At 37.9% G+C, this 18981-nt stretch overlaps 1 protein-coding gene across 2 annotated transcripts in view; it reads right to left on the bottom strand.

Moving 5' to 3' along the window:
* The window catches only part of LOC124171063 (ubiquitin carboxyl-terminal hydrolase calypso), a 53956-nt gene extending 35773 nt beyond the window's left edge, over positions 1–18183 (bottom strand). The window contains exons 1-6 of one of the 2 annotated variants that reach the window (XM_046550211.1): positions 17847–18183; positions 15467–15681; positions 11162–11287; positions 10061–10262; positions 9733–9904; positions 4944–5354 (exon numbers count right to left, since the gene is read on the bottom strand). In XM_046550211.1, the coding sequence (XP_046406167.1) occupies positions 4944–5354; positions 9733–9904; positions 10061–10262; positions 11162–11287; positions 15467–15681; positions 17847–17904 (1184 nt within the window). In that variant the 5' untranslated portion in view covers positions 17905–18183. The remainder of the gene's footprint in view (positions 1–4943; positions 5355–9732; positions 9905–10060; positions 10263–11161; positions 11288–15466; positions 15682–17846) is intronic. The other variant, XM_046550212.1, reaches the window with a different exon arrangement.
* Between the last annotated feature and the right edge of the window lie 798 nt (positions 18184–18981).

Below are 18981 nucleotides of genomic sequence, written 5' to 3'. Positions count from 1 at the left end.
AATTTCACTAAAGATGTACATTAGCGGGAAAGCTCTGTAAAAAAACTAGAGATGGGTCGAATAGCAGATTTCTCGAATTCGAATATCGAATTCGAATATTAAATCATTGCTCGAATATTCGAATACCTCGAATACTAAATGATGAATGCCGGAATGTTTGACTCGGTTGCCTATGCAGGAGGCAACACAAGATTTTGGGGAGTAATTTTGATTTACTTTAAATGATTCGAACAGGAATTTAGCTGATTAATGAATATTTTAATTTTATGGAAACAATTGGGCATATAATTAATTCAACTAGCATCGCTTTACCCCCACTTCTGCTGCCAAGTGCTAGCTGACAATCTGAGGCATTTTGCAAAATACAAGCTCTTTTCCACCGGATTTTCTTCAATTATTTTCAGTCCATCTTTGGGAGTTCTCACGAGATAAGAAGATGAATTGGAATTGCTATCAGGGAGAAACCAAATATTCTGTGAAAATGTCCCTTTGTCTGGGACTGTAACAATAAAGATTTATAGCACCACTCATTAATTGTAACTTGATATATACTTTCGGAAAAAAATACCGCATCAACTTCCGAGAAGCTCTGCTGCTCATATCGAGTTTCGCCAGAATGCTAAGTGTCCGTCGTATTTTCACATATATTTCTTTGCGTAAAATGCTTAAATAAACTCAGAAATACGTCGTGTTTGGTCTTATTCTTTTTGAAATTACGCGCACATTACTAATATTTCAATTCAATAAAGGTGTAACATCAATTGACGAAAGTCATTCTTAGACACCTTTTGTGCTAATATATGACTCATTCAGCGGTTGACCTCCACAGAAATGGAGAACTTCGAAGCTGGTAGGAAAAAAAAAGGTCAGTGGGGGAGAAAAGGGAGGGCCGGAAACACGTTTCTATTGTTCTCGTGCAACCCGGTATTTTTTCGAAGCTAAGGTCTTCGTAATATGATCCCTGCGCGAGCTGTGACCTTTTTTTTATTTCGAAGAAGAGGAAATCCTCAAGAGGGGTGGGCTAGTGCTGAATGGAGAGGGATACCGGATCTTGGGAAATGCGCTAATGTAAGTATCCCACGGTACTCACACAGCAGTTGACCTCCAGAAATGGGGAACTTCGAAGCAGGTAGCCAGAAAAAGGTCAGTGGGTGAGAAAAAGGGGGAGGGCGTGAAACACGTTTTTATTGTTCTCGTAACTCGATATTTTTTTCGAAGCAGGTGTCTTCGTAATGCGATCCCTGCGCGAGCTGGGACCTTTTGTTTGATTTCGGAGAAGAGGAAAGCGTCAGAGTGGGTGAGGCGAGTGCTGAATGGAGGGGGATAGCGGATCATGGGAAATGCCCTAAGGTTGCTATCCCACGGCACTGAGGTTCTCCTGGTGGGGGGAATCGGGGATTTTCGGATTTTTTCACCCGACCATTTTCGGTTCCCCTCGTCGAACTCTTTTCACCGCTAAAATCCACGAATTTGATGTAATTCGTCAACTTGCGTAAAACGGCGCTGCGAGCACTAAATGACTACAGTTCTCTACATTTTTCCGAGTCAACTACCAACGACGTGCGTGCGACAGTGTATGACACGAAATTCAAAGTATTCGAGGTATTCGAGGCGGTACTTTTCGCATAACTATTCGAAACCTCGAATATCGAATACTTTCTAATATTCGAGGTATTCGAGTATTCGCGGATACTATTCGCACATCTCTAAAAAAAACACATAAGATCCCCTCCATAACTTCATTTGCCAAGTAAAAATGTTCAAACAACACGTTAAAGAATACATGGTTGACTAATACGTCACATTAAATCGGGAAGCCACTGGTTCTTTCACCAGGATTTGATTTAAAAAATTCAACTTTTTACCAAAACTGGATTTAATCTATTCTTTTTTAGGCAGAAATATTATATAATGACACTCCCCCAACTTCTGACGAAATCATCTGTTGTAACTTGTGCATCAGTTCAAAATATATTTAGTATTCTCCGATGTAGCTGAATTTGTTACTTTAATTGACAACTTATTCGCATGCTTCACTGTCACAGTTCTTATGACCTCAACAATAAACTGCTCAACACACCAGTACAGAGTCTTCTCATCTGAAAGCCGCCTGAATTTCACGTGAACAGCGACCGGTGAATAGTCGTTTTGTCTGAGAGCTACCTCAATGTAGCACTATCTGTATTTCATGCCATAGACGGCGCATCGAGGGTCGGATTGAAATTGGTGCCATGCCGTCAACAGTGCGAAAATATTAATATTTACAACCTCCATGATAGAGACCTATGGTAAGTTGAAAGAACAGCACCGGGCCGTGGACGGCGGCAGGCGAAAAGTCAGTTCGTTTGAAAGCAGCTGAGGCAACGAAAATGTTACAATGTAGGTGAGAACGGCAAACTAAGGAACCCTTATATGTGTGTGTTAGCGAGCAACTCTCAAAAGAAAAAAACATGGATGCCATGCAATCGGAAAGTATTATATGCATTTTAAAATCTTTTTTTCCACTTTTTGGCCTTGAATACGCTGCAGACCATTTCAGCTTTGAACACCAATTTCAATTCCTCGCCACCGTTCCGAGCTGGTTCCAAAATACCGACTTTTTGAAACCGGTTCCAAAGGCCAAGAACCGGCGGTGCCGAGAACCGGGTACCGGAACCCACCCATCTCTACCATCTATATATCACCAAGAATGGCACTGGCACAGGGTCAAGCAAAAAGAATCTCATTACCATCTCTCACAGAAGCTGAAGGCATTGTCTTGGATGAGCAAGGCACCTATTCAATAGAAGGATGGATTTATCACCTGCTTGCACACATCTTTCACAGACACACAATGATTGAGGAAAACTGACCATGTATGTACTAATGATATGGGTACTCCTTCTACCAAAATGGAATCATTTATCCCATTACAGACTCTAAATTAACCCTACAAGACCTTCCAAAGGTCTATTTTTAGCAAAAACCTGCTGCATATTTTGGTGATAGATTGAATTTCAAATCAATGGATATCAAGGAAACTAAAATCTGTGGAATGGAGTTAGTTGGGGTAGGTCAGAATAATAGTCATTGGCATATTTTTTCAGACAAATACGATTAATCACTACTACTTGAAGCCATTCTTACACAGCTATAATATGTTTATAAAGCTAATGACAGCTATCATACATAAGAACCATTAGGAGATTAATAAAAAAAAACATTCGATTCTACAGAGAAGCCTAGACTTTCTTCCTTCGTGACTAATAACCATTGAACTTCAAAATTTCCTGTTCAATGTTCCTTTTTAATGCAAATCTAACATTTGATGGCTTATGCGTATATGCTTCTTTTCGACACCTAATTTTAATATGCATTGGCTCAGCAAGGAACTTTATTTCCATCCCAAATTTACAAATTTACTTTTTAAATGGTAGCTTATGAGTTCTACAGAGATGTTGGTCTCCAACAACATAACTTTCAGGAAAAGAATAGCATATAAACATGTGAATAAGGCCTGTTTCACATTTTGAAGACAAAAAAAACTAACCATGCCTTTTGGTATCCATTCACACAATTGAATGGCAATGATTTTGATGAGAGATTGAATTAGCAATATATCCAAGCAAATAACTTAGCCATGCATAAATAACTACTATAGCAGAATTAAAAAAATTGTTATTCTACCTTTCCTTCCAGGAATTAAATCTAAGGGTGTTAAATTTATCTAACATGATGGTAACAGTTAAATGTTGTAACATATTAGTAATGAATAGAGCACTTGATCATCTCACATATATAGTGTTTATAAATGGAATTGTTGAGTATCTAGTAACACAAAGTGAGGACATTTTCAGAGGAAATGAAGGAACTAGGGTATCCAACTACCACATTTTTACTGATTAACACTAGTCCGCTGTCCACCTCCAAATCATAGAGGAGGAGTGATGGGAAGAAATAGTTTTGAAAACCAAAGCTGGAGGATGAGGCACCAAAATATATATGTGTATGTGAACCATGGCAAAAAATAATAGAGATAACAGAGATATTTTAATAGCATTCAGAGTAACTTGGATGATTCACCCCATATGTTTCCATATGAGCAATAATTAAAATATGCAGAGATTTTTATGATTGGAGAGGAAACTACTTCATTAGAGGATTTTCAGCTTCATAAGCTATGGCTTTGCATCACAAGGAATATGTGAAATATAAAAAAGATTCCTATAAGCTGACAGCCTCAACAAATACAGGTGTAATGGAATCAAATGTGTCTATGTAGCTTAGCGGAAATTAAAGTTATGTGATAAGGAAAAAAGCAGTGCCGTATATAAGTTTCCATTATTCAATCTGTCAACTAGTTCTGGCATAGAATAGAAATGGAAACTCCAAAAAAGTATCAACTTCCATTAGCTACATCACAATCAAAAAATCTTGACTTTCGTCTGAACATTAGAATCTCTAAAAATCACAACTGTCCCTATGACCAGCAGTCATTTTTTCAGCTGCATACTCCACTAATACATGATGGAAAAAGTACTCCACCAGTAAATAATGAAAAAAATATTCATGCAGGCTAACAAGTTCAGAATTATAATATTGCTATCAACTCATTTTTTTATGACAGGGAAAGAGCTCTTACATGCTTAAACTTTTCACTTTAGCACAAATGAATAATTTCTGAAGAGAAGTACGACATACTTTGGAGTCCACCATTTAATGCAACGAATAACACAAAAACACTACTTTCAAGACTGAAAAAATGAGGTGAAAAAGAATTGCCAAGGCCAAGCTCAGTATACATCTGCATCACACCTTAGGAAAGGGAATGGTTAAATGAGGTACTACAGCAGTCATGCATGACAAAGAACTGCCCACATCGTGCAAAACAAATATTGGAGCCAACACCAGCAGAAACTGTAAAAAAAACATTTACTTAAAGCAAGCACAACACTTACACTCACCTATTTTCATTAGCACAAGTTACTTTCAAATTTTTTTGGCTTTCTGGGACTCCTGCAATCAAAGGGCTTTTAGCATAATTATGGGTTTCCAGGATAGTGTGAGGAGACACATACGAGGATACTACAGAGGATTTATCAGCTGACTTCACAATGCTTATTTTGGGAACACCCCATGATTTTTTATCTGAAATACAAGACCTCACATCTTCTGCTCCACTCCCGACGACTACCTTCTCCTCCTCCTCACGAGATACTGTTCTTTTTCTTGTTCTTGTCACTGATTGCTCACTTGAAACACTAGCTGACTCTTTGCGGTGTCTTGCACTCGATTCTTCTGCAGCCAAGCGATTGGCAGACATGTTTGGAGGTGTAAGCTTCACTAACTGTGTGAGAGCCTCCAAAACAATTTGTCTGAAATGATGAAAGGAAAGAAATTTGTATTTACCCTTGTCTCTTACAATCTAATTGTGCACACACCATGGGTGAAATTCACCATGAAAAAAATCATCCATTGCTGAATAGCAACAAAATTGGGTTTCTCTCCCCCTAAGCGGCCAAGTAAGCACAGCCTCTGACTCCTGTGCCTAAGTCTGGATATCAGCACCTTATTTGGTACAATAAATTTGAGATTTACCTAGGGAGAAGATAGCTTGGTGGCGTAATTGATCAGCATAACAGACCACCAATCGAGAGATCCAAGTCGATTCCTGGCTGAGTCAAATATATTTTTTTCATGGAAAATTTCATCCTTGATGTATGTATATATGTGTGTGCATGAATGGGTATGAAATCACTTGATTCATGCAGCATTTTGATAACAATTTAAACAAATTTTTTTTCAGGAATCTATCATATTAATTAGAGATGGGTCGAATAGCAGATTTCTCGAATTCGAATATTAAATCATTGCTCGAATATTCGAATACCTCGAATTTCGAATACCTCGAATACTAAATGATGAATGCTGGAATGTTTGACTCGGTTGCCTATGCAGCAGGCAACACAAGATTTTGGGGAGTAATTTTGATTTCCTTAAAATGATTCGAACAGGAATTTAGATGATTAATGAATAATTTAATTTTATGGAAACAATTGGGCATATAATTAATTCAACTAACATCGCTTTACCCCCACTCCTGCTGCCAAGTGCTAGCTGACAATCTGAGGCATTTTGCAAAATACAAGCTCTTTTCCACCGGATTTTCTTCAATTATTTTCAGTCCATCTTTGGGAGTTCTCACGAGATAAGAAGATGAATTGGAATTGCTATCAGGGAGAAACCAAATATTCTGAGAAAATATCCTTTTGTCTGTGACTGTAACAATAAAGATTTATAGCACCACTCATAAATTGTAACTTGATATATGTTTTCGGAAAAAAATACCGCATCAACTTCCGAGAAGCTCTGCTGCTCATATCGAGTTTCGCCAGAATGCTAAGTCTCCGTCGTGTTTTGACATTTATTTCTTTGCGTAAAATGCTTAAATAAACTCAGAAATACGTCGTGTTTGGTCTTATTCTTTTTGAAATTACGCGCACATTACTAATATTTCAATTCAATAAAGGTGTAACATCAATTGACGAAAGTCATTCTTAGACACCCTTTGTGCTAATAGATGACTCATGCAGCGGTTGACCTCCATAGAAATGGGGAACTTCGAAGCTGGTAGGAAAAAAAGGTCAGTGGGGGAGGAAAGGGAGGGCCCGAAACACGTTTCTATTGTTCTCGATAATTTTTTCGAAGCTAAGGTCTTCGTAATATGATCCCTGCGCGAGCTGTGACCTTTTTTTTTTATTTTGAAGAAGAGGAAAGCCTCAGAGGGGGGCTAGTGCTGAATGGAGAGGGATACCGGACCTTGGGAAATGCGCTAATGTAAGTATCCCACGGTACTCACACAGCAGTTGACCTCCAGAAATGGGGAACTTCGAAGCAGGTAGCCAGAAAAAGGTCAGTGGGTGAGAAAAGGGGGGAGGGCGTGAAACACGTTTTTATTGCTCTCGTAACTCGATATTTTTTTCGAAGCAGGGGTCTTCGTAATGCGATCCCTGCGCGAGCTGGGACCTTTTGTTTGATTTCGGAGAAGAGGAAAGCGTCAGAGTGGTTGAGGCGAGTGCTGAATGGAGGGGGATAGAGGATCGTGGGAAATGCCCTAAGGTTGCTATCCCACGGCACTGAGTTTCTCCTGGTGGGAGGAATCGGGGATTTTCGGATTTTTTCACCCGACTATTTTCGGTTCCCCTCGTCGAACACTTTTCACCGCTAAAATCCACGAATTTGATGCAATTCGTCAACTTGCGTAAAACGGCGCTGCAAGCACTAAATGACTACAGTTCTCTACATTTTTCCGAGTCACTACCAACGACGTGCGTGTGACAGTGTATGACGCGAAATTCAAAGTATTCGAGGTATTCGAGGCGGTACTTTTCGCTTAACTATTCGAAATCTCGAATATCGAATACTTTCTAGTATTCGAGGTATTCGAGTATTCGCGGATACTATTCGCACATCTCTAATATTAATGGATTTGGAATAGTTTTTAAATCAACAAAGGCAACATCTAACCACCCCATAAAGTAAATAATCACAAAGAGAAAAATCATTACATATAAACTAACGACAAGTCGGTTCTCAAATTTTTTCCGTTCTCAGTACCTGTCCAGTTCTCCCCCATTAGATCTCAGTTCTCGATGCTCGGTTCGAAGGATAAACTCTTATTATCTCAATTAATGGCAAATATAAATCACAAGGAGTGAATGAGAATAATTTCACTAAAGATGTAAATTAGCAAGAAAGCTCTATAAAAAAAACTTATGATTGTCTTCATAATTTTATTTGCCGAGTAAAAAAGTTTCAATAACACATAGTCAAAGAATGCACATTCAACCAATACGTCACATTCCATCAGACAGCCACTGGTTCTCTCTCCAGGTTTTGATTAAAAAAATTCAACATTTTTACCCTATCTAGGTTTAATTTCTTTTTTTGACAGTACTGAACAGGCATTCACAGAAAACAGCAGTGGTCAATGTTGATTTTGAAAGGTAGCTTCTTTCTGCAATGCAGCTTAAATTGTAACTTTTTTGATGATTTATTCGCATGCTTCACTGTCACCATTCTTATAATCTCAACAATAAACTGCTTAACATGCCGGTACAGCAACACCATGGATAAATAGTGGAAATGAGTTAACGCAAAATTGTAATGCAATGTTGCAATCTGCGGGATAACAACTCCTTTTGATGCCTTGCATAGGTTTTTCAACTTATGAACAAGCTTTTGGAATGCATCTTGTTCCTATGTTAAAGAATTATTGCATATGTACATGATTCAATTGTAAGATCACTTCCAGACGAAACGATTTTCTGGTGGCCTCCGTTCACGGCACGTAACACAGCGTTGCAGTGTCATCTCGTCTGCAAGCCACCTGAATTTCACGTGAACGGTGGCCGGCGAAAAGTCGTTTCGTCTGAAAGTGGGCTCAATGTAGCATTGCCTGTATTTCACGCCGGGCTGAATTAAAATAGACACTGTGCCATCAATGACGCGATTCAAATCATTTGAAGACATCCGTAGAAACCTATGGCACAGTCTAAGCAAGTGTTATGTTATGCTTAGACTGTGCCCATGGTGAATTGAAAGAAAGGCACAGTGCCGTGGATGACGGCAGGCGAAAAGTCAGCCCATTTGAAAGAGGCCTAAGCAGGCACGGCTACGGAAATGTTACTATGTTGATGAGAGCGACAACCTGACGAACTCTTAAATGCGCATGTTGGCGCACAACTCTCAAAAGAAAAAATGTGGGCTCCATGCAATCGAAAATAAATATATGTGTTTTTTAATCTTTTTCCACTTTTCGGCCTTGAATATGCTACAGACCATATCTGCTTTGGGTGGAAAATTCAAATCCCCACCACCATTCCAAGCCAGCTCCAAATTACCGACTTTATGCGATCCATTCTCAATACCAGTTCCACAGGCCAAGAACCAAGTACCGAGAAGCGAGTACCCGAACTCCACCCCGACCCATCTCCAATTTAAACAAAAATAACTAAAAAATTTGGGAGGTAAAAAATTAAAGGGAAAAATTTTAATGCACACAAACTAAACTGTGATTTTTTTTCTTATTCTTGTAACATTTGCGGAAAAGGCAAAGTTTTGTTTTATTAATTATTTCACAGTCTTTTACGTTATTTCGTTTTATTTCGCAATATAGAGTCTCGCAAATTCCATGCATCTATAGTAATAAGGTATTTAGGAATTTCCAAGAACCACACAACTGTTGTCATTGGTCAATTCAGCTTAAGATGCTAGAATAATATAAGAATACCCAAAAAATAGCTCTTGTGGCGTCATGTCCATTGAAATGGGGGTTTCCAGTATGCTACACATATTTACTCATAGAGATGTTGGTTCAGTTAATACTTGCTTGATCAATGGATCTCGGTAGTGCTTGGATAAAATACAGTCATGATAATGACTGGCAAATACAGAACTTCAGTTGAGCAGCAGTGTATCAGATACCTAATGACAGGTACCAAAGTTAATTCCAATCGCTGCAGCATATACGGTAAAAATTATCAATAAATGGCTTCTTTCCTTTCTAGTATTACCCATTATCGATTCAACTAAAGTTTTTTATTCTATTTTTCTTATTTGCCCTGTCTTTCAATGCAAGTTCTCGTTTATTCAAACGGAAAAAGTTCAATGAAGATCCTACAAGCAACCCAACAATGGCGTGACTTCGAAAACCTATGAAAACACAATTCCAAAATTCAATAAAAACCTCACCTATTGGTTTTAAGCATCTTCAACTTGTGAGAAAAGGCAAGCCTTTTATCAGGAACTACAGCCATCAAATTAAATCTGATGTCATGATACTGTTCTCCACTGGCTATTCCCAACCTATCAGTTATAACTGTACGGAATTTTTCAGTCCAATCTTCTTTATCTCCCCAGGGACCTGAAAAAGTTTCAGATGAGATTCAGTCAAACAAAAAGCCTTAGGTGAGTCAAAAAATAACATTTTTACAGATTGAACAACGCCAATGCCATAAAATAATTTGTTATTCATCTGCCATTGATGATATAAAAATTATAAAATAGAGACATCAATTACCATGGTCAATTGGGAAAGGTTTCAATCCATCAAGCTCAAAAAGCTTCCCACCAATTGGTACATAGCTGACAAAGTGAAAGGCTTCTCCGGTGTACCTCCCAGTACTCACACTCGATGACTTGTCCATGCGTCTTTTTGCCTGAGGCATTGCATGGGAATTATGGGCCCGTGCCAGCTCTGGAGTGTTTCCAATGGCCCAACCCTGAACAGAATTTTTCAATCATTATGCTATTGTTATGGACACAACATTCACTAGAGTAGTACAATGAATTTCAATGGAAAAATGGCATGAGTACAACATAGTATGCACTATCCAGTATCCTTAATTCCTGCAACAATTTTACACTGGTTCATAGGGAATAGTGTTACACATTATTAGTCCATAAAATAGAGCAATATGATGGAGAGGAGGATCTTCAGAAAGCCAAAACCAGCACTGAGCACAATTCCATTGCCAATGGACCACGAGAGATTTGGTCCTTAGTACAAATTCCTGATCATCCACATGAACAGTAACAAGTACATGAATTATAAAGGGAAAAATTAATCTGATTAAAGAATAGAACCATGGACTTTTGCTTTCTGGGACACTGCATAAACTACTGCTTAATTCAGGGTCTTTAGTCCCTATTCTCATATATCGGTCACATGTTATCCTTAATTTACAAGAGGTCTTTTGGGGCTAAAAGCCTTTTTAGCCAATTAAGGATAGCAGCACAAGGGAAATAGGACTTCAATAAAGTAATTCTCGTTGCAAGAGTGGACACTTGGTTGCAAGACTGTGGCCCAATAAATTAAAATTACTTCAAAGCAGAAAATATTTTATCTATCTGCTAAAGTTCATGTAAAAAAGCCTTCTGCAAATGCATGGATACTCATGCTGCTAATTCATACTTTGTAGTAATAACGGCATGATATCATTCAGTAGCCCTCATTTTTGTTCTGCAACAATTTTCAACTGTGGCTTATTATTCTGCAATTACTTTACATTTTTATAAAATATCTGTGAATATTCCCAGCTACAATTTGAGTGAACTACCCCCAAAATAAAATACTAAAGCCAGCACTTCATTGAATTGATAACAAAAACAGAGTTCTTACCTTGTTTTCCGGGCTCATACCTGATGTATGAGCTTTTAGGCGGCTTAGAGTTGCTCCAAGATGAATATTAGGACAGTTAAGTAGTACGGATAGAAGTGCATGGGTGGCACAGCTATTGGGCACCATCTAGCAAAGAAGAATATAAGAGGTGTGAACAAACTCAAAGATGGGTGCAGATTTTTTATGGGAATAATAAATTTTAAGACTGTTAAAGTTTTACTGCACTTAGAAATAATAATAACTAGGTAGCTGTGCAAAAATTGTGCATTTTCACGCCATCAGGGAGTAAGTATGATAAGGAAACAGTGTAATTGGGATTTAAATGGAGAAGAGGGTGTATTATAGAGTACTTTCAATACACTTGTTTTCTTGCAAAAATAAACAAAACATATGAATACAATATGGGCAAGAGAGTTTGGTACTAGTAGGAACAATTATGATGTCTGTTTTTGGCTATTAGTTTCTTAAACGCAAACATAATCACGGAAAGTGCAAACTCTAGAAAATGCTACACAGAACTGTCCATGCAAAAAATGGGTTCTTGCAAAATGGCTCTCTGAAGAGTCTGACCCTGTGCTTTATTAATTGTCATTGCAAAGGCCACTTCGATTGGGAATTGTTTTTTTTGTCATTTGTAATGGCATTGTCAGATCCAAAGGGGTGAGTTTAATTCTCGGACATTCCTTACAAACAATGTCTCTTTTAGAGAATGTTGAACATTCTTCATACTACTTAGATTCTATTTTTAATATTTTTGCCTGCTTATGACAGCTTTCTTTGGCTTAGTTATGGATTTAACAGGTTTTTAAACCTTTTTTTCAAATTTTGAATAAAAAAAACTGTTTGGAGTCAATAAACCTTGAGTGAGTAATCGCCATGGAAAATTGCAACTTTTGAGTCAAATTAATGGGTAAATAGTAGAGATGGGTCGAATAGCAGATTTCTCAAACTCGAATATCGAATTTGAATATTAAATCATTGCTCGAATACTAGAATTGCACAAAGCATATTATTTCTTTAAGCTTCTTATTTCTTACTAAGTTTCTATTTCCCTTGATGAATGTATAAATAAAAAGGTATACAGTGGAACCTCGATCTATCGTTTTTCAGGGGGGACGAAAAAAACGATAAATGCGGGAATGTTTGACTAGGTTGCCTATGCAGCAGGAAACCCAGGATTGGCGAGAAATTAAGATTTCCTTTAAAGGATTCAAACCGGAATTTAGCTGATTAATGGAATATTTTATTTTATGGAAACAATTTGGGCTTATAGTCGATTCAACTAACATCTCTTTCAAATATCCTAAGGGGACACACCACCTCGCGAAAAAATGATTGCATGCCATCTCGGCTTTTACACTGCTATGATGGATTTCTGTCTGATGTATATATTCTTATCTACCAAACTTCATTTCTGCGGCACGCCGATCAGATACTCGGCTTCATCCAACTTCTTATTTTCAACAGGTAGCTCGCTTTACCCTCACTCCTACTGTCAAGTGCTAGAGGACAATCTGAGGCGTTTTGCAAAATACAGGCGCTTCTCCACCGGATTTTTTTCAATTATTTTCAGTCCATCTTTGGAAGTTCTCACGAGATAAGCAGGGAGAAACCAAATATCCTGAGAAAATATCCCTCGGACTGTGACAATAGAGATTTATAGCATAACTCATAAATTGTAACTTGATATATGTTTTCGAAAAAAAATACCACATCAACTTCCGAGAAGCTCAGTTGCGAGGATATCGAGTTTCGCCAGAATGCTAAGTCTCCGTCGTATTTTGACATTTATTCTTTGCGTAAAATGCTTAAATAAACTCAGAAATACATCATGTTTGGTCTTATTCTTTTTGAAATTACGCGAACATTGCTAATATTTCAATCCAATAAAGGTGTAGTATCAACTGACGAAAGTCATTTTTAGACACCTTTTGTGCTAAAAGATGACTCATGCAGTGGTTGACCTCCACAACAGAAATGGGGAACTTCGAAGCTGGTAGGAAAAAAAGGTCAGTGGGGGAGAAAAGGGAGGGTCGGAAACAAGTTTCTATTGTTCTTGTGAACTTAGCATTTTTTTTCGAAGAAGAGGAAAGACTCCGAGGGGGGGCTAGTGCTGAATTGAGGGGGATACCATATCTTGGGAAATGCGCTAATGTAAGTATCCCACAGTACTCATGCAGCAGTTGACCTCCAGAAATGGGGAACTTCGAAGCAGGTAGCCAGAAAACGGTCAGTGGGTGAGAAAAGAGGCGAGGGCGTGAAACACGTTTTTATTGTTCTCGTAACTCGATATTTTTTTCGAAGCTAAGGTCTTCGTAATACGATCCCTGCGCAAGCTGGGACCTTTTGTTTGATTTAAGAGAAGAGGAAAGCGTCAGAGTGGGTGAGACGAGTGCTAAATGGAGGGGGATAGCGGATCGTGGGAGGTTGCTATCTCTAAGGTTGCTATCCCACGGCACTGAGGTTCTCCTGGTGGGGGGAATCGGGGATTTTTGGATTTTTTCACCCAACCATTTTCAGTTCCCCTCGTCGAACTCTTTTCACCACTCGAATCCACGAATTTGATGTAATTTGCCAACTTGCGTAAAACAGCGCTGCAAGCTCTAAACGACTACAGTTCTCTACATTTTTCCGAGTCAACTACCAACGACGTGCGTGCGACAGTGTATGACGCAAAATTCAAAGTATTCGAGACGGTATCTTTAGCATAACTATTCGAGACCACTTATATAGAATACTTTCTAGTATTCGAGGTATTCGAGTATTCGCGGATACTATTCGCACTCCTCTAGTAAATAGTGAAATTTGAGATTTTATTTTTTTTGTCAGAAGCCAGTGATTTAACATTTATAATGATACCTTATTTACCTCTGTAGGTGCAATATTAACGGAGCATATACAGAATGACAGAAAAGACCTTTCTGTAATAATATATATGATAGCTTAATTATTATGTAATAGCAATGCAGGGTCTGTCCAAGAAGTAAGTTGAATAAGCTCAGGAAGAAAGAGTTATTGATGATATCGATACAAGTGTCTACAATTCTTCAAAATAGGCCCCTTTCACGTCGGAACACTGGCATCTAAGAGTTTTCCCCAGTCATGGAACGCACCCTAGGATGCATCGACGGGGGCCTTCAACCACCCCATGGTCACTTCCTTATTGGCTTTCAAAGTCCGGAAATGTTGGCCCATGTGTACCCTCTTGATTTTTGGGAGCAAGAAGAAGTTTGATGGTGCCAAGTTGGGGCTGTACAGCGGCTAGGGTATTGCTGCCATGCCAAATTTCCCTAGAAACTCAGTAGCAATGAAGACGAATTGCGACGGCTCGTTGTTGTGGTGAAGTGTGACAAAGTGTAGGAGATCTGACGTGTTTCACTCTGCTTCAGAGTCTTTTTAGGACTTGCAAGTAAAACTATGTATTCTCAGTCTGACCTTGTCACACTAACTCTGAGTGGACAATGCCTTATTTGTCGAAAAAACAATGACCGTGACTTTAATGGCATGGGTTATCATACTTACTTCTTGGACAGACCATGTATGGGGCAGTGATAGTTAATGTGGGCAGGGGCCTACGGAAAAACCTCAAAATAAGGCTGCAGCAAGAAGCAATCACAGAAATACTAGAGCTTACATGAACTTGTTGCTCCCCATCCCTCCGCAATTAAAACCCACTCTCACTATCAACCCTATAAACACATAGCAATCATATTCACCATCATAACTGACATTGGTAATACTTGGAGAAAAAAAATTACTTTGAAAGGTTTCGACAAAATTTTGCAAATTGATGGTGTCAAAGATGGTCTTAAGGCCTGGTTACACGGTACATTAACACGTACAAGTTAATGTACGTTTGCGTGAATGATTTTGGTGGACCGGAACAGAACATGCACGAATGCATGAACCAAATTAGAACAGGTTCTATTTTCCGTTCATGCATTCGTACAAGTTGGGTGGTTACACGGTGCATTTTGGCGTTCATTCTCGCGTTCATACATTTAGACATTAACCCGTACGTGTTAATGTATCGTGTAACCAGGCCTTTACAAGATTTCGTAAATATAACCAGCATGCCATAACACAGAACAATATAATTTGTACAGGAGTAAAAATGACGGCCTATCAAGATCATCAAATTTTTACTGCCTCACGCTATATTTGATACGTAATATCCACAGAAAATTACTCCTGAGTTACATTTGTCTGAAGACAAATGAATGTATGTAATATAAGCAATGAGTTTGATATATGTACATGGGATGCTCTAAGGTCTAATGAAAGAAAAATACTCAAAGCTCTCACCTGCTGGGCAAAAAATATGTTATTTACAACATCTTCATCCTTCACAAAGCTTTCACTCTTATCCACAATTTTTCTCCTAGACCTCCTCTCTTCAATCCAGCGAAATAAGAAAATAAATCCATAAACTGGGCCTTCAATTGATTTCTGCAAATCATATATTTCCTCAACCTGCACTCCCTTCACTCCAAAATCTTCTAAAAGAAGAGTGAATAGACCTGGAAAGATAATAAAAAGATGTACAGAAATAAGTATTTTACTTTAAGTTAAACAACTGTATTCAATAAACAAAATATTTTTTGTATTATTTAAGAGCAGAAAAAAGATAATTCAACAAAAAATTCCCAAGTTTAAAGTTTCATCACCACTTTAACAATTTGTACCTGGATACACAACAGGTTTGATTTCCAAGGCACCAATAAATTCAAAAATATTAAAATTGTAAGGAAGAATTTACAAGCTAATGAGGAGAATATACTCAATATTTTTCTTCATTCAGTCGAACTCATTGAAACTTAAATACGAGCTACAGCAACACAGAAAATTTAGCGAAAAGGTATTCCTGCTAAATTAAAAAAATTCCCAATAACCATTTCGCTACCTTTTGTGTCCACTGAATTTCATTATATCAAGCTTCTACTTTATTATACGTAGCTCTAAGAAACACACAGCCCAACTAGAAACTTACATCAAAGAGTTCAATTAGACTCATGTAAAGGTGGAGGGGGAAATGATATAATGTCGACAGGGTGACTAATACAATATTTCTGTGCAGAAAGATAAGCTGCAGTCATACTATATGAGTCAACTACCACTGAACAGGTAGCTTAGTTCTTTCATTCTCTCACTCTACACCATGAAGGGTAATGATTTATGAGTCTTGAGCGGTGGCTCACTACTAAGCCTTTCAATTACCCTTAACTCATACACATTAATTGAATTGCATGAAATACAACATAAAAAAGGTATTTCAAATGCTGTTAAAATAATGGTACAATAGAGAAAGCTGCTCAACACATTACATAACCGACCTTCAGTCATACGGATAAAAATGCAATAACATGGAAATACTTGTTGCGCTCAACAGGGAATGAAGTCTGGAGAAAGATGCCTTCAACAATGAGCCTGCAGAAATCCAGGTATAAGTTATTTAAAAGCATTGTGTTTAATGTCAAAAATAACTCTGACAGTCACATATGTATGCACAAATTCGATACTTTTTGCAGAGTATTACGGATAAATTCTATAACTTTGAGTACCATTGTCATCAGCCTATGATCAACAGATCACTTACAGGCAGAAATAAGTACGACGGTACAACTGCATTCTCTGCCACCTCTACGTAGCTCAGAATAGTGGACAGCTGAGTGTATTAAATTTCATTAAAGGCGACACATTCCCTTATTAAAAGTAACAGTAGTAAACACGGAGCCCAGAGCCACTATTACTACCACAGCTTACACTTTTTACATAGTAGACCCTTAGTGTGCCTCAAGCATCAATTGTACAATCCCTCAGGCTTCCCCGATAACTATAGTAAAATAAATTCTTCAACACCAAGTTAAAGATCAATCTAATCATCATAGTCATTCTGTTCATCCTCAAGTGTAAGACGTAATCTCATCAGTGATGATGACCACAAAGGGTTTTGAGTGATCAGCATCTGGCACAAGATCAATAAAACATTCCTATCTCAGGAAGGACGAAGTGCAATTTTAGAAAAAAAAACATTATTCCCGACTGCGAATTACTAGCACTATATAAAAGGATCTACAACGCATAGGCGCACGATGCATCAACTATAATATTTCATATGAGAGTATTCCATTGCGTTAATACAATCCCAGCAAATAGATAACATACAGAATGAATTTAAAATGATTATTTAATAAATGGATAAAATTCAAAGTTTTGGGAGAAGGGCGTCATATTCTGGGAGTCTTGCATGGAAATTACAAGAGATCGATGAAATATAATGTTTCAGACAACTAAGAAAAAATTTTTCAAATACCCTCAAGACCAATTTCCCAATATGACTTCAAATAAAGAGACTTTGAATGAAACAAACATTGTCGCTTGATAGTCTTCTGATACCACCTGCTGCAGCGATAACTTCATTATTTGAAAATTACAAATTGATTGAATGAAACAAACATTGTCGCTTGATAGTCTTCTGATACCACCTGCTGCAGCGATAACTTCATTATTTGAAAATTACAAATTGATGCGTAAACGAACAGTAAAATTTATGAAATTCTCAGCGGAATATATACCAGGCTGAAATAAAAATGCACACTCCGTTCCTATTTTCCTTGTAATAATACGAGTCACTCAATGTCAACATATGAGACTATTTCTAGTACACAAATGATAAAATTCCTACCTGGATCGCTCTCTAACTCCAGCCATCCTTCAGTCAAGCGATTAATGTCCACTGGCATATCGGAATGGAAGCATACGACAGCAATAATCCACTAAAATGGAATTTATTGCGACGTTGACGTAAACCGTCTCGTTTGACGGTTGACGGGACTTGACTGATTTTGTGAAATAGAACACGCCCCCATTATGTGAATGAATAATGTCAAATGGGAAATCTCGAGCATGGTAAAGGTATCTTCACTTCATTGAAACATAACTAACAACAAACTTTTCACCGTCAATATTGACAGTTTAACAAAATATACTTCTCTGCATCAAAACACGAAAACATATGACGGTCTCCATCCGTAATTATATTAGGGGTAAGTTAGTTCAGGAAGTGCACGACTGGCGGGTACGGCATAGTAAGTGCATTCTTTGTTAGATGTCGCAGCTTATCAGAGAGCCTATGTTGGTGCGAATAAAGAGAAAGAAATTACCACAAGAAACAGCAATTAAATTTGGCGAAATTAACCATAGTAAAACTAGATTATAAATCTACTAAAGCAGGTGCATGTGGAAAATTCAAAACAGATGACATAATGGTGTGACAGGCTATAATTATGAAGAGTGAAGATCTCACAATGTTACCAAGGAAGTGATGATACGGACAACATTACCATGCTAAAAAAACTCACTGAAGCAAAATTTTCATTGTCCCCAAGAGAGTTTTATGACTTAAGTGACAAAAATACAACTTAAGGAGCATGAATAAACTACCCCTTGGAGTGTGACCCCTTCCATGCATGACAGTTTTCACGCAGGACTTATGGTACTGGCATTCCCTCTTCCTTATGATTCCCTGTCCTCACAATGCAAAACAATTGGCATATGATTGTCCCTCAGCACCCTCGTAGCATATATCTCAGTCTGATTCCTTTCATAAACATTCCTCATAAGGTGACCAAATTCCTAATCTATTACCATATAAGACTCAAAAATTTTCTAAACTTGACATTTAAAACTTCTTCTCCTTTGCTAATAGAGCATCCTACCCACTGATTATCATAGTTGGCTATATTTTATCTGCATCTTCAACAGTATAATTTCAATAATTATCAAAAAGAGTACTCCACTTTGAGATGCCAAGCCAAGTC

Source organism: Ischnura elegans, chromosome X (genome assembly GCF_921293095.1).
Source record: "Ischnura elegans chromosome X, ioIscEleg1.1, whole genome shotgun sequence".
Classification (NCBI taxonomy): Eukaryota; Metazoa; Arthropoda; class Insecta; order Odonata; family Coenagrionidae; genus Ischnura; species Ischnura elegans.
The sequence above is the reverse complement of the archived record's forward strand: the minus strand, read 5'-3'. Positions and strand labels throughout refer to the sequence as shown.